This window comes from Cyprinodon tularosa, unplaced genomic scaffold (genome assembly GCF_016077235.1).
Source record: "Cyprinodon tularosa strain WSP-4 unplaced genomic scaffold, ASM1607723v1 ctg879, whole genome shotgun sequence".
NCBI classification, from domain to species: domain Eukaryota; kingdom Metazoa; phylum Chordata; class Actinopteri; order Cyprinodontiformes; family Cyprinodontidae; genus Cyprinodon; species Cyprinodon tularosa.
Window position 1 is genome coordinate 206395 of NW_024039650.1, and position 12395 is coordinate 218789.

General features: G+C 36.4%; 1 protein-coding gene across 1 annotated transcript; it reads right to left on the reverse strand.

Annotated features, from left to right (window-relative positions):
- Positions 1–9044: 9044 nt before the first annotated feature.
- Positions 9045–11122, reverse strand: LOC119775562 (acyl-coenzyme A thioesterase 3-like). The gene is made up of 3 exons (XM_038273580.1): positions 10657–11122; positions 10215–10393; positions 9045–9677 (listed from the first exon to the last, which is right to left on the reverse strand). Exons 1-3 carry the CDS (start codon positions 11120–11122, stop codon positions 9072–9074), a joined length of 1251 nt encoding a protein of 416 aa, XP_038129508.1. The 3' UTR covers positions 9045–9071.
- Positions 11123–12395: the final 1273 nt, after the last annotated feature.

Sequence of the window (12395 nt, forward strand, 5' to 3'; positions counted from 1 at the left end):
AAAGGGTTATGAGGTGGATCAATGTACCTTTTGTAATGATAACAGAGGAACCCATAAACGTCTGTTTTACTGGTGTCCTACGACACATCGCTTCTAGAAAGAGATAAAGGATTGGCTATCTTTGAAAATTAATGATGTGCCCCCATTTGCACTAAATGATTCCCTTCCCTTGTGTGTGGCATTAATATTACCCTGCTGTTGGGTAAATATCACATCCACTGTGCTAAATGGAGAAATGCTAAACCTTCCTTTCATTGCTTTATCAGTTACTTTAAAAACTCTTTTTTTTTCATCTCTTAAAAAGCTACAAAAAAGACAGATATGCCAAAAATTAAGTTTTGAATTCTCCCAACTTCTGCTTTTCTAATTGCATCCACCTTTTTAGTTGTTCAGATTTCTATGGCTCTATATTTGATTTAAATGTTTATTGACATAAATCCCCCTGCTATGTGTAATACCGTATACTTTCCGAATGTAATTCATCTAAATCTCTTTAAGTACAATTCAGTCATCCTCTCTGAGAGTTTTTTTTTCTGTCAATGTTAATGGCTTAATAATAATAAAAATAAAAAGCTCTGATGTGTCAGAGCTCAAGGGTGTGTCTGATTGTCACATCGGATATAGGTTTCTCATCATGTTTCTTCCACTTCTGAAAAACAAAACACACAAAAAAAGTCATGTGATTTTAACTTCACTCTGGTCTTGTGTTATGAAAGGCTTAGACAGCAGTGATGGCCTCTCATGTCTGCATTTCACCATAAATATTTAAGGTTAATATTAATTTCCCTGTCCCAGCCTTTGAATTTTTTTTATTGATTTTATTCTGTTTTGACTTTGTTTCTGCCATTGTGTCTTATCTTTTATTATTAATTAATTTATTATATTATCTTTTGTACAGTGAGCTTGAGTGTCCAAAAAGGTGCCTTTGAAATAAAATGTATTATTATAATCATTATTATTAAGTTTAACAAAACAGAAACAACAACATACTAATATGATGAGGTGAAATTTTTTTTTTTTGCCTTTCTTTATATTGGGATTATTTGAGGGTATCTTTGCTGCCATCTACTGGGCTATAGTGGTTAATGGCCAAAGAACAGAAACATTCTCTATCTGTACTAATAATAATAAACTAGATTAAGAAAATAGTTTGTTTCAAATAGAATATTTAATTAATTAATTAAAAATAAATAGAATTAAAAATTAATTTTAAATTTCATTTAAAAAATTTAATTAAATTAAAAATAATTACTCCTGGTCATGATAAGTATTTTTGTGCTGTCTTGACTTTTTCCTTAGAGACTGAGGCAAAATAACATTATGATTAGAAAACTGAATTAATATGGACTAGATTAATTCAGGCTAGGTTCCTACTTGGCCTATAAAATCAAAGAAAATTACAGAACAAGACAGACAGCAGAAAGCAGGCTATAGAATCACAAATAGTACCTCATTAAAGGATTTGAGAAAAAACTCACACACTAACATCTATCAGATAAATTGTGCATTTGAGCTGGATTTAATAGCTTATCATGGGTATGATTATGGCAGAATTGTAGGATAAAGAAATAATTTGAATGTGTAGCAGACTAAAATATTAATAGAGAAAAACATAATGCTAAATCTAAGGAAATGCAAGAACAAAAAATGATAATCCAAGTTTTGGAATGGCCAAGGCAAAGTCAAGACTTGCTTTGATTTTTGTTTTTTTCCCTTTAATGCTGGCTTGATTAGAACAGGTAATGATGTTGGCAGGAAAAATAACTGCTTATACATTGTTTTCTGGTCTGGTGACTATCTTTGACTTCTTCCTATGGTTCACTTCTTCCTATGGAACAAACTCCCAGAAGACTGTAAAAGTGCTGAAAGCCTGAGTTCTTTTAAGTCAAACCCATTTAGAACTGTTTAGAACTGCCTTTGACTGTTGAACTGTTAACTGAAATACCATTAGTTTAAGGCTGTGATCCAACTGTTTTGTTTGTTTTACTACCTACTTTTAGAATGTTTTTATCTTCATTTGCTTTTATTTTTCTTATATTTTATGGTTTAATTCATGTAAAAAGCCTTGAACAATCCTTGTACTGAATTCTGCAATACAAATAACTTAGGCTTTAGACTTAGACAACTTTTATTGTCATTTTGTATACCAAATTTTGTTTTGTACAGCTTTCAGACGGTAAATGAACAGCAGCTTAGCAGTAAAATTAACATTTCCATTTCAATAAATGCAGCAGGGATCAAATGTAAACAGTGTGGGAGAAAAAACCTTGTGCAAAATCCTTTGATATGGAAGTTCAGAGCATTGCAAGGACAAATATATATGGTGCAAAAATGCAGTTTTTTTTAGGCCGGGCGTACACGGTGCGATTTTTTTCAATCGTTGCACGCATCTGTTGCTCAAACTCTACGACGAACTCCAGGGTTTAGTCGTACAGTGTGAGCAGCAGCTCACGATTTATGTTGGGCCCGACGCTCTCATGCGATCTACCTGCTCACAATGTACGACTAAAAAGCATGTCGGACTCCGAAGATGATGGAGCTGCTCTATAGCTCCCTATCCTGAAGCCAAACAAATAGAAGAGGGATATTAAGCTCACTATAGTGAACCGCGCTGCCTGGCAATTTGTGCGCTTTTATGCTGAGGGTCCTAGAAAGAAAGGGCAAAGACGTATTTGGAAAAAGGACGTGGCTGAGCAGGCGTGGCTGCTGCGGTTCGTCAATTTTACAGACGGAGCTGCATTTCACTCATTGCATCTCTGCCACGCTGCTGTGTTTACATCTGAGAGGAAGGATAAAAAGAAGAATCCTTCTTTGCGCATGCGCCCTGAGCGATTTGTCCACGACGGTCGGGAGAAAATGAAACATGTCTGATATTCTCCGAACCTCCCAATTCCTGATGGGGAGGTGCTTGTGAGAGGTTGATCACCGCTCATAACCCCCTGTACACTACATAACGCACGATCAGGCTGAAAGTCGGGCCGATCGAAAGATTCTCGCATGACTGGAAAATCGCCCTGAAAATCGCACAGTGTACGCCCGGCTTTAGTTGAATTCCTTTTGGTTTGGTGTTATCAGTGTGATACAGAGTCTGTGACTTGATTTTTGATGGTTTTTTTCCAACACTTTAGCAATCTGATGGCAGCGGGGAAAAACTGTTGCAGAATCTGCTGGTTGTGAGGCGGATGCTGCCTTGCCTTGCCTAAAGCTCTATGGGCTAGCTCACCTGGTGGGCAGGTAAAATGTTCTCCATCTATTGGTTCTTCTGAGTTTTTTCTAATATGGCAGGCTGGTGCCTGATCACTGGGACTGCTGCTATGATGGTGTCTATTCTTTTTGCTGCTTGGGTTTTATGAGGCTGCCGGGATGCTGTGGGTACCAGGATCCAGGCTTGGCTGAGTGGCATGAGGTGGTGCCGTTTAGGTGTTCCATCTCTGCTTGTGCCTCTCTCCTACTGGTGTTGGTGCATTCCTATGTGTAACAAAAACAGCTGCTTCATGATGCATTGCACTGCCTGCCAGCTGCTAAAGCAGCCTTAATAGGCTCTGTTCTCCTGTTCTTATGTGACAAGTGTTGAAAGCTCTCTGCCATTCTCACCATAATATAAACTTGACACCTCCAAATTGTAAATTTTTGATATCTACAACAACACTGTTTCACCCATGCACACATATACACCGTAGGAGCCATAAATTAAACAATACTTTGCTGTTCGTTTGGCTGGGTTTATAGCTGTTATGGTTTTGTTTTTACTTGTTTGTTTGTAGAGTTATGGGTCAACTAGATGTAGGTGGAGATTTGTAATTAGGCATAAAGCTCACCTGCTGGAGTGTCACTGGGAGAGAGTGGGTGAGTGGCCCCCAGTATACAAATGGCTGTGATTTATATAGGATTTGTGATTTGATACGTTTGTCCTGCTATGTTTTGGATATGTTATCTTTTTTCATTAATAAGGTTCACATATCAGCACCATATTGATCTCAGCCGATCCTTTTTCCAACGAGTGCATCAGACAATGAACGGCCAGACCTCAGCCTCTGAGCAGCTTTTTTTTGTTTCCCGAAGTTGCTGCAGTACACAGCAGTGCACAAATCATCCAGAGGTTTGAAGGTTGCATAAGAAATAAAAATAAAGCAGTAGAGCACTGTTACCTGTCTTCTTTGATGCAGCCTGTGTTTTTATAAAATAAATCACTTATTTAGGATTCTATCTTGAAATAGTCCCTTTGTAGAGCAAAACTGCCCTGGTACATGTTGATAATCAGCTTATCCATTTATCCATAATACAATTTGTCAATATGAATACTTACAGGTTATTTATCTTCCCATTTGTAAAAATATTGCTCAATTTCAACTGCCGAGTCGGAGTTTTGATCCTAAGAATTATTATAATCTTTTCCAGCAAACAAATCACTGGCTAACCCTAATGAGTTTTTAAAGGAAACATCTAGTCAGCAAGGAATAACCAATGGGTCATTTTTTATACCTAAAACAAATACGTGGCAAAACACCACCTATACTTCAGCAATAGTATCAAGGTGCCACTTTATTGTATCTCTTGTACTATATCCGTTGGTTGTGCTGTTCTTTTTACATCTCTTTGCAGGTGAAGAAGCAGAATGAAGATGTTTTATTATTATCTCCCTTTTTTCTCCTCTTTCCTTAATCTTTTCTCCTTTTTTTCTGTTTTTCCTTTCCTGTTCTACTTACATTGCAGTGTCCATATAATCTGTAATACTCCCTGCATGAATTTTAATAAAGCTACTTATATTGAATATTGATTTGTACTGCCGACTGCTTATATTTGGACTGTACACAGTACCCCTTGTGTATATGTAAACTAATTGTTTACATGTACATTTGCAATAACGTACTCTAACTGTAATATGCAATTACCTTCCACTGCACCTTAATTTAGATAGCTTCTGTCCAAACTTTATTTATTCATCTTATAGTAAAATCCATCTGTATATTATATTTGGTACATATCCAGCTGTAAATTTAGTTCATAGCACTAGTTATCTATATATTATATTCATCTATTAGTAAGATTCTGTTTATAATGGTATTCATCTCTATACTCATTCAGTAGAAATACCCATGTCCTGTATTTATGGAACCATTGTTTATCCTGCACTTGCTGATATTGCACTTCTGGTTAGACCTAAACTGCATTTTGTTGCCTTGTACCTGTACCTGTGTAATGACAATAAAGATGAATCTAATCTATATGCATAAATCAAGTGGAGCACTATGGAGATAGCTGTATTGCTCCACTTGTGAAAGCAAAATCTATTGGGCTCTTTTTTGGCATCAAGATAATTATTCTTATTGCCACATTGCCAGATACATAGGAAACTGAAAAAATAAGTAACACCTCACTCCTGAGATCTTCCGGCAGTGACGTCACGGTGCGATAAGCCTAGCGCCATTCTCCCCGCTTTACGAGCAAAATCAATGGGAACTACTAGACACATCTGCAATCAACAACAATTATTTTAGATTTCCAGAGGACTCCATGATTGAAATTAACTAGAGCTATAGTTAAACTGACAATGCCCACGTGCATGGCAGTCGGATGTTGTAATACATTGGGTAAAAGTGGGAAAAAAAAGGTTTTATTTCAACTTTCCAATTTATGATCCTCCACGACGGGTTGGTCGTTGGATTGCCAACTTGAAGAGGGAGGATTTGCCATCGAACTTCTGGCCAGAGCAAAAACACGTAATATGTAGCCAACATTTGGAAGAAGAATGTTTTCAAGATGACTTGTGGCAAACACTAGAAACAGCACTGGGACTTGCTCAAGAGCCGATTCCGCACCGTGACGTCACAAACCAGTAGGTGGCAGTAGTGTTCTTTGACAAACATGGATGTCCCCAGTAAAGCACATTCAAATGAAATTACTCTTAATTAAAACAGTTATTTATTGAACAGTATGTAATAATTTCATATTTAAAGTATTTTCAGAAGTTTGAATTCTGAATATGACGGGACTTTTCCTTTGATATGTGAACAAGTTTCACACAGCTTCCAGGGTTGGAAGTTCACTTAAGTCAGCAGGGGAGATTTCTTTAAGTGAGGGGGCTATTTGAAAACAAAACTGAATGCATTTATTTTGGATCAAATTAGGGACATTGTTAAATAAACAGACAATCAGCCTTTAAACACAACATCATTCATATAAACCAGTAGTAAGGGTTGTTATTTCAGAACCACAAAACTTAAAGGCTTGAATTTCTTAAAATGGAGTCTGATGTCAGTGCAAAAATCTGCATGCTCTTTTTTTTCTTCATGTCAGCATCTGGGTGACTTTTGTTTAAAGAGAAAAGCAGCATTTCTTGCTACATTTATAAAAGTTTTATAAGCACTGCACTCACTAGATGCTTTTTATCAATCTTTGAAGCATCACCTGCACTGATAAATGTGGAATTAGGACTTTTTTCCACTTTGAAAAGTTTTCTATTTGAACTAAATTACTAACTTCACTATACACGTTGTACACCTGGGCTGTATTTTTCTGTGTAGCCTATTTTATATATTCTATCTAGGGCTGAAGCAATTAATCAGATTAATCGTGATTAACCGATCATTGAATTAATGTCAATAAATGTAGTAATCGATTAATGGTTAATTGAAGTATAGAGACTGTAAAACCTGCTTTTAGCTGACAGAGTGATCCACTTAGGTAAGTAATTATATCAAAACTGTAATAGAATATATAAACACTTAGCATTTTAGATAAATACATTTTTTGTCTGTCAATATTCTCCATACAGAACTTCTCAAGAGGAAACGTTTCTGTTTCACCTGGTTTAATTCAGGAACCTTTCAGCTATCTGATTGTTAATCGATTCATTGAAAAAAAATGATCGACAGATTAATGGATTTGCAAAATAATCGCCACTAATCGTTACTATAATCGTTACTAATTTTATCGTAACATTCCAAACACATTTCTTACATAATAAATCTGTAGTGGAGATAACAGCCAAACAAACCTGTTAATCAGGCAAACTTTACTAAAATTTATGCGGCATCGTCTGTGAGAATGCAACTACTAAACAGAAAAAAACTCTCCTGAAGCCCTGAAGGTTCAGACACTTCAGACTCTCTCTACTTGTGCTGAAACATCACTGCTCATTGTTTGAGTTCCCTAAATTCAGCTATATCAAATGCAAAATGATATTCATATTGTATATAAATAGTTTGTAATTAAAATCATTTAGAAATCATCTGAAGCACCTTCAAGCTGCCCTGCATCGTCATTACCGGATATCTGTGTTTCCAATAATCATATAATGTTACTATTATCCAAGTGTGTTTTTAATATTAAAGGATTAAATGAAACACCATCTTTTATCATCATCATCCTATATTACTTCCTTTCTGACTGTTAAAATAGCTTTTCTTTTTTTAGTGGCATCATCCAGAAAGCACAACACTAAGAATGAGCTTATGTTTATTCAAATATAAAATCACTTTTAACAATTATAAAATATAACACCATCTTATCTGTAATGTAATAATATACCAAATAAACAGCCAGAATCAAGCATTTTTACCAAACACTAATGTTTGTACTAATTTACTTATGGACTAAATCTATGTAACATAAAATCAATGTAAATAGAGTTCCTCTGTTTGTCTTTATCCTATTTCTAAAAGTAGAAATTGTCAATTAAATTGCACTTTTATTATGTTTTTATTTTGTTATACTTTATAAAAGAAATAACACAGGCTATTCATATCTGAACTGCCTCATAGTGTCGTCAGAAAATGAAAACAATGAAATATCGGTAAAAGGGAATCCTTCAGATTCAGCTGTGGCTAATAATCACAATTTTTGATAGTTTACCGTCTTTGCTTGTCCATTTTTTCCATCAGTCTTCAGAACCCGTCTGACTCAGAATATTTAGTTTTATAAAAGAAAAAAAGGTTTTGTTAATAAAAATGTATTATACTTCAGAATTAAAGGTTATTTTGAGATGCTAACGTTGGTTACTTACATTTCTCAAGTTCCACAAATCAAAACACTCTCCTGCTTCTTACAGAACTGCAATCAGCAGCTTATGCCTGTTTTAATGTAGATAATATTTAGTTAATTTAATTAGGACTAGTTTCATAGCCCAATATCAATTGCAGTAACTAGCAGGAGTACATTGATCATTTTACGCTTCAAGCAGACGCATGCACACGCATACGGACTAGAAAAGAGCCAATCAAGAAGAAAGAAGGTGGAACTTGAGGCAGAACAACCAATGAGAGTGGAGTTAAACAGTAAGTTAAAGGGACAGGAAAGACCGGGCAGGCAGTCAAACGGAGCGGCTGAGGATCTACAAAAGGGCAATAAGCGACTGCAGCAACAACGCTATATTGTAAATTATAATTATGTTATTCACATAGAACTTTTGGTAGGGACAAGTAGATCAGTTCAGAATTTTGTAGGGGCATGTACCTATGGTCCTTATGCAAACCTACTCTTGGATAAGTCTTTGTCAATTCTGTTGGCTCGCTCTAGAGCAATCTGTAGTTAGAGTGCTGATGTTTTTAAGCACATCAAGGCTCATCCTCCATTTGCATGGCTAAACGGGAGAGCCAGTAACTCTGGGCAAGATTCAGCTGTAAACTTCCACCTGAAGAGCAAACCTTTGAAGACCAAAATGTTTAGATTTTGGACAGAAGGATTTGGATATTTGAAAGGAAGTCATCTTTGTTAAAAGAGAAGAGCCATCTCTAAACAAAGGGGGTGGATTGCTGTTTTAGCTTCCAGGATTCTATCAGTCGGTCCTGGAGCTTGTTCCTGGGGGGTTACAGATACAGTTTCATCACCTATTAAATTGCCAAACATAAAACCCATAGAAAAAAACACAGTCCAACAACCTTAGAAACAATAGATGGGTCATTGATTTACATATGACATGAAATCCTAGGATGATGGACCACCAGGTTTTTTTGCCTCCAATTAAAGTTTGTTTTGCGGTTGCTGTATATATATATATATATATATATGGCCAATTTTCTCTGTCAATCCACTACCTTATCTAGCCTTTGATCAAATCTGTACAGTAAATGTCATTCCGGTTTGATCGGAGCAGTTTCACAAGTAAGATGACTCCTGAAGAATTTCTGGATCTCTCTCCACAGGTGGACTTCAGCTGCAGCATGAGACCTGGGCTTGCCCCCCCAACGAGCTGGCCCACCAAGAATTACATTGAGGCTGGATCGGCAGAAAGGTCCATACGGGGGTTCTAAGTAGTGTCCAGCTTGAGGATAACTCAGAGTCTCAAAGTTGTCCTTCCCATGATGCCTCAGTCTCCCCACCATGTTATCCATATAGGCCTTACTGTCCCAGATGAGGTCGTCCTCTGAAGCCGCAAAGAGGAAATGTCCACCAGCTTGTTCAATTGGGACAAGGCTGTCCCTGTTCTCCGCTTTCAGAGGGTCATGCATCGCATACTTGGAAATGACAGCACCAGAGTTAGTGGAAAATGTTTTCTTATGATCAAACATTAAAGCAGGAAGAATTTGTTTTTTCTTATAGTAAAGTGGTAGACCTGTGTTGGCTGAGCAACCATTGATCCACACCACAGCCTTCACGCCTCTCACAAAAGCAGAAAGGGAAAGAGCAACATCTCCTCCCTTTGATTTTGATAGAATGCCAACTCCTTTACCGTCCACCTGTTGAACAAAACAACAAAGATCACAGTCATAACTTCATAGTCATATAATGTTCAATGTATAATGTGCATTTTACCATTTGATACTCTGACCAATAACCGTTTCTCTATATTTGACACCCAGTGCAATAACCATATATAAAAATATCCATCTATATAAATACGCATGTAAAAACAGGTAGTTCAAAAGAAGGGTATTTGAGCTGATGTAACAAGTACATGTCTCAACTGTAAGATCAATAAAGTCAATCAATCAATCAATCAAACCAATGTTCATTCTGTTTTTCTGGTGCTTTCTTGCGTCTTTCTTTTGAGTGGTGGCCCACTGGAGTCAGAAACGTTAGAATTGACTTTGCAACCCTCTCTAAACTGATAGATATCAGTAACTTTGTTTCATCTTGTTATTGGACATGATGTGTTCTTTTCTGCAATATTTTAGCCAACTTTTCAGGTTTAAAATCTTAAGTGAACAGAATAACACATGGGATCATTGTCAAGTTTTTCCTTGAGTGTAGAACATAGAAAAAACACTTTATACCTTAGGCAGTCGTTGTAAGAAATCCACTGCATCTTCAAAATGGTCCAGGTGAATTGGTTTTTGACTGTCTATATTCACAGGTACTGAAAGAGTAACAAAGCCTTTGTTGGCTAGTAGACAGGCTCTTTTCTCAGACCTATAGGCATACAGATCTAACACAGCTGGGAATGGACTTTTTCCTGAAAAAAGCAAAATGCATCTTACACAAAAAAAAAATCCACCTAATCTTCTAAAATATGTAAATATATATATATATTTTTTAAAGATCTGATATCAGAAAAATTTTGCGAAATTAAAATCCATGTCAAGAACATCACAGAATCTTATGGATAAATTATCAATCAGTTTGATTCCTTTTCTTTGCTCAATAGCTGGTTTTCAACTTAGCTTTGAACAACCAGTAAATATAAAGTGTGGTATATATACACTCATTCGTACCAACCTGGAGGGGTGAACAGGACTCCAATGTTCCCTTCTTTCACAGGAAGTCGGCTGACCCCATCTCCCATTAGAAACCTTTCGTTTGTCACTTCTGCTAACATCTTGCCTTTCTCTTCGTGAATTGAAAAATTCACCTTGATAGGATCCACTGCTCTTGTCTTACGAAAATCTTTGTGCAAGAATTGTGATTTCATTGACCAAAACAAACCCATAGGTTCCACTCCAAGGTAACTTCCACCAACCGCGGGGTCTCTGCTCAGATCAATCTCCCCGCAACCATCTGCTCTGTAGTTGGCTGAGGAAGTGAACTCCAGTCCTCTCTCATCAGTAGTTGAGGCTCTAATGGTGACCACCTGTTTGGACCTGAGCCCAGCAATTTTCAACACAACAGGCTCATCAAATAAACATCTGGCACTGGGCAGCAGTCTCAGTCTGACTGGGTATGACATATTTTCTGTAACAAACATAAAAATTGATGACATTAATCAAACTTTAAAATCCAGGGAGAGTACATGATTATGCTCTACAAAAAAAAAAAAACAGAAAGTAAACAAAATATTTTGAAATTTAAAGATGCAAACATCATTGCACAACCTATGGTGGGCAATGATGTGGTTGAACTTTGGATTGAAAAGTACTGTAAGTTAAAAGTGAGTAGTTCCTTCTACGCTTCATGTCCACAAATGCACTAAAAAGTTGAATGCTAAGAAAAAAAACGGTCCTTCTGTGCTAAAGACACCTTCTACAAGGGCCTGTAAGCAGTAGTCTGGTTGCTGGATTTTTTTTTTTTCAGAAGCATACATAGCCTAATTAATCTAGCCTAATAACCTAAAGCAGTATGCAAGGTATGGTTGTTACATGTCAGGTACGTCAGTCATTGACCTTTACCAAGGCACCTTACAGTAGAACTGCAGTCTGTACCTGGACTGGCATGGCTATCACTGCCCCTACAGAGTTAGAGACCAATGCAGAGGAAACATTTCCCACTGGGATGAGCTTTATAGCCATGGTAGGACACTTCTTTGATTTATTTTGCTCAGAGTACTCGTAAGCCTAACAGCCCACCAAATGGTGAAAGGGCATTTCTGTTAATATAAAGTAGAAATTTTACACATTTAGTAATAAAATGTCACAGGGGATGGCATGGAAGACTGGTAATTTAAGAAGGGGGATGAATTTTAAGATTTTTTTTTAAGAAGGGGGATGTCATCCAGTCCTCCATGCCATCCCCTGTGACATTTTATTACTAAATGAGCAATTTTCATGCAAAAACAAAGCAAGTTGAAACCTGATTTTCATTTTTAATTCTTTTTTTTTAAGTTTAAAAAGAATTTGTCATTTGCACCCATGTGATTGGCAATCATCGGCAACAGAAAAGAAAGTCAACAAAACACATCAGCAAAAATCATCAAGATGCTATAATCATTGTAATTGTAGAGAAAGGCATAGTGCAGGTAATGGTAAATCTAAAATAACAAAGAATCGTATTTGCTGACACACTCAGGAAAATGAAAGTGGAAAGTTTAAGAGTCATGAAGTATTCTCAATATAATATACAGTAAGAGAAATACAATGATAGTTAAAAGGAAAATAAAACTACATTTATTTGTCATATTTATCAAATCGTATTAATTATTAATAACAATGTTTGAAATGTGTTAACAACATCACAGTGGCAGGAAAGATAAAAATGCATTTATAATTTTAAATCCTCCTCTGCTTAATAATAGCATCTCTGTT

What these genes read in the sequence shown, in the direction of transcription:
- LOC119775562 (XM_038273580.1), bottom strand. Translation starts at nt 11,122, where the DNA reads ATGTTTGTTACAGAAAATATGTCATACCCAGTCAGACTGAGACTGCTG. An exon ending in AGTCCTGTTCACCCCTCCAG is followed by an intron (nt 10,394 to 10,656) that starts GTTGGTACGAAT and finishes TGCTTTTTTCAG; the next exon opens with GAAAAAGTCCATTCCCAGCT. An exon ending in TCTTACAACGACTGCCTAAG is followed by an intron (nt 9,678 to 10,214) that starts GTATAAAGTGTT and finishes TTTGTTCAACAG; the next exon opens with GTGGACGGTAAAGGAGTTGG.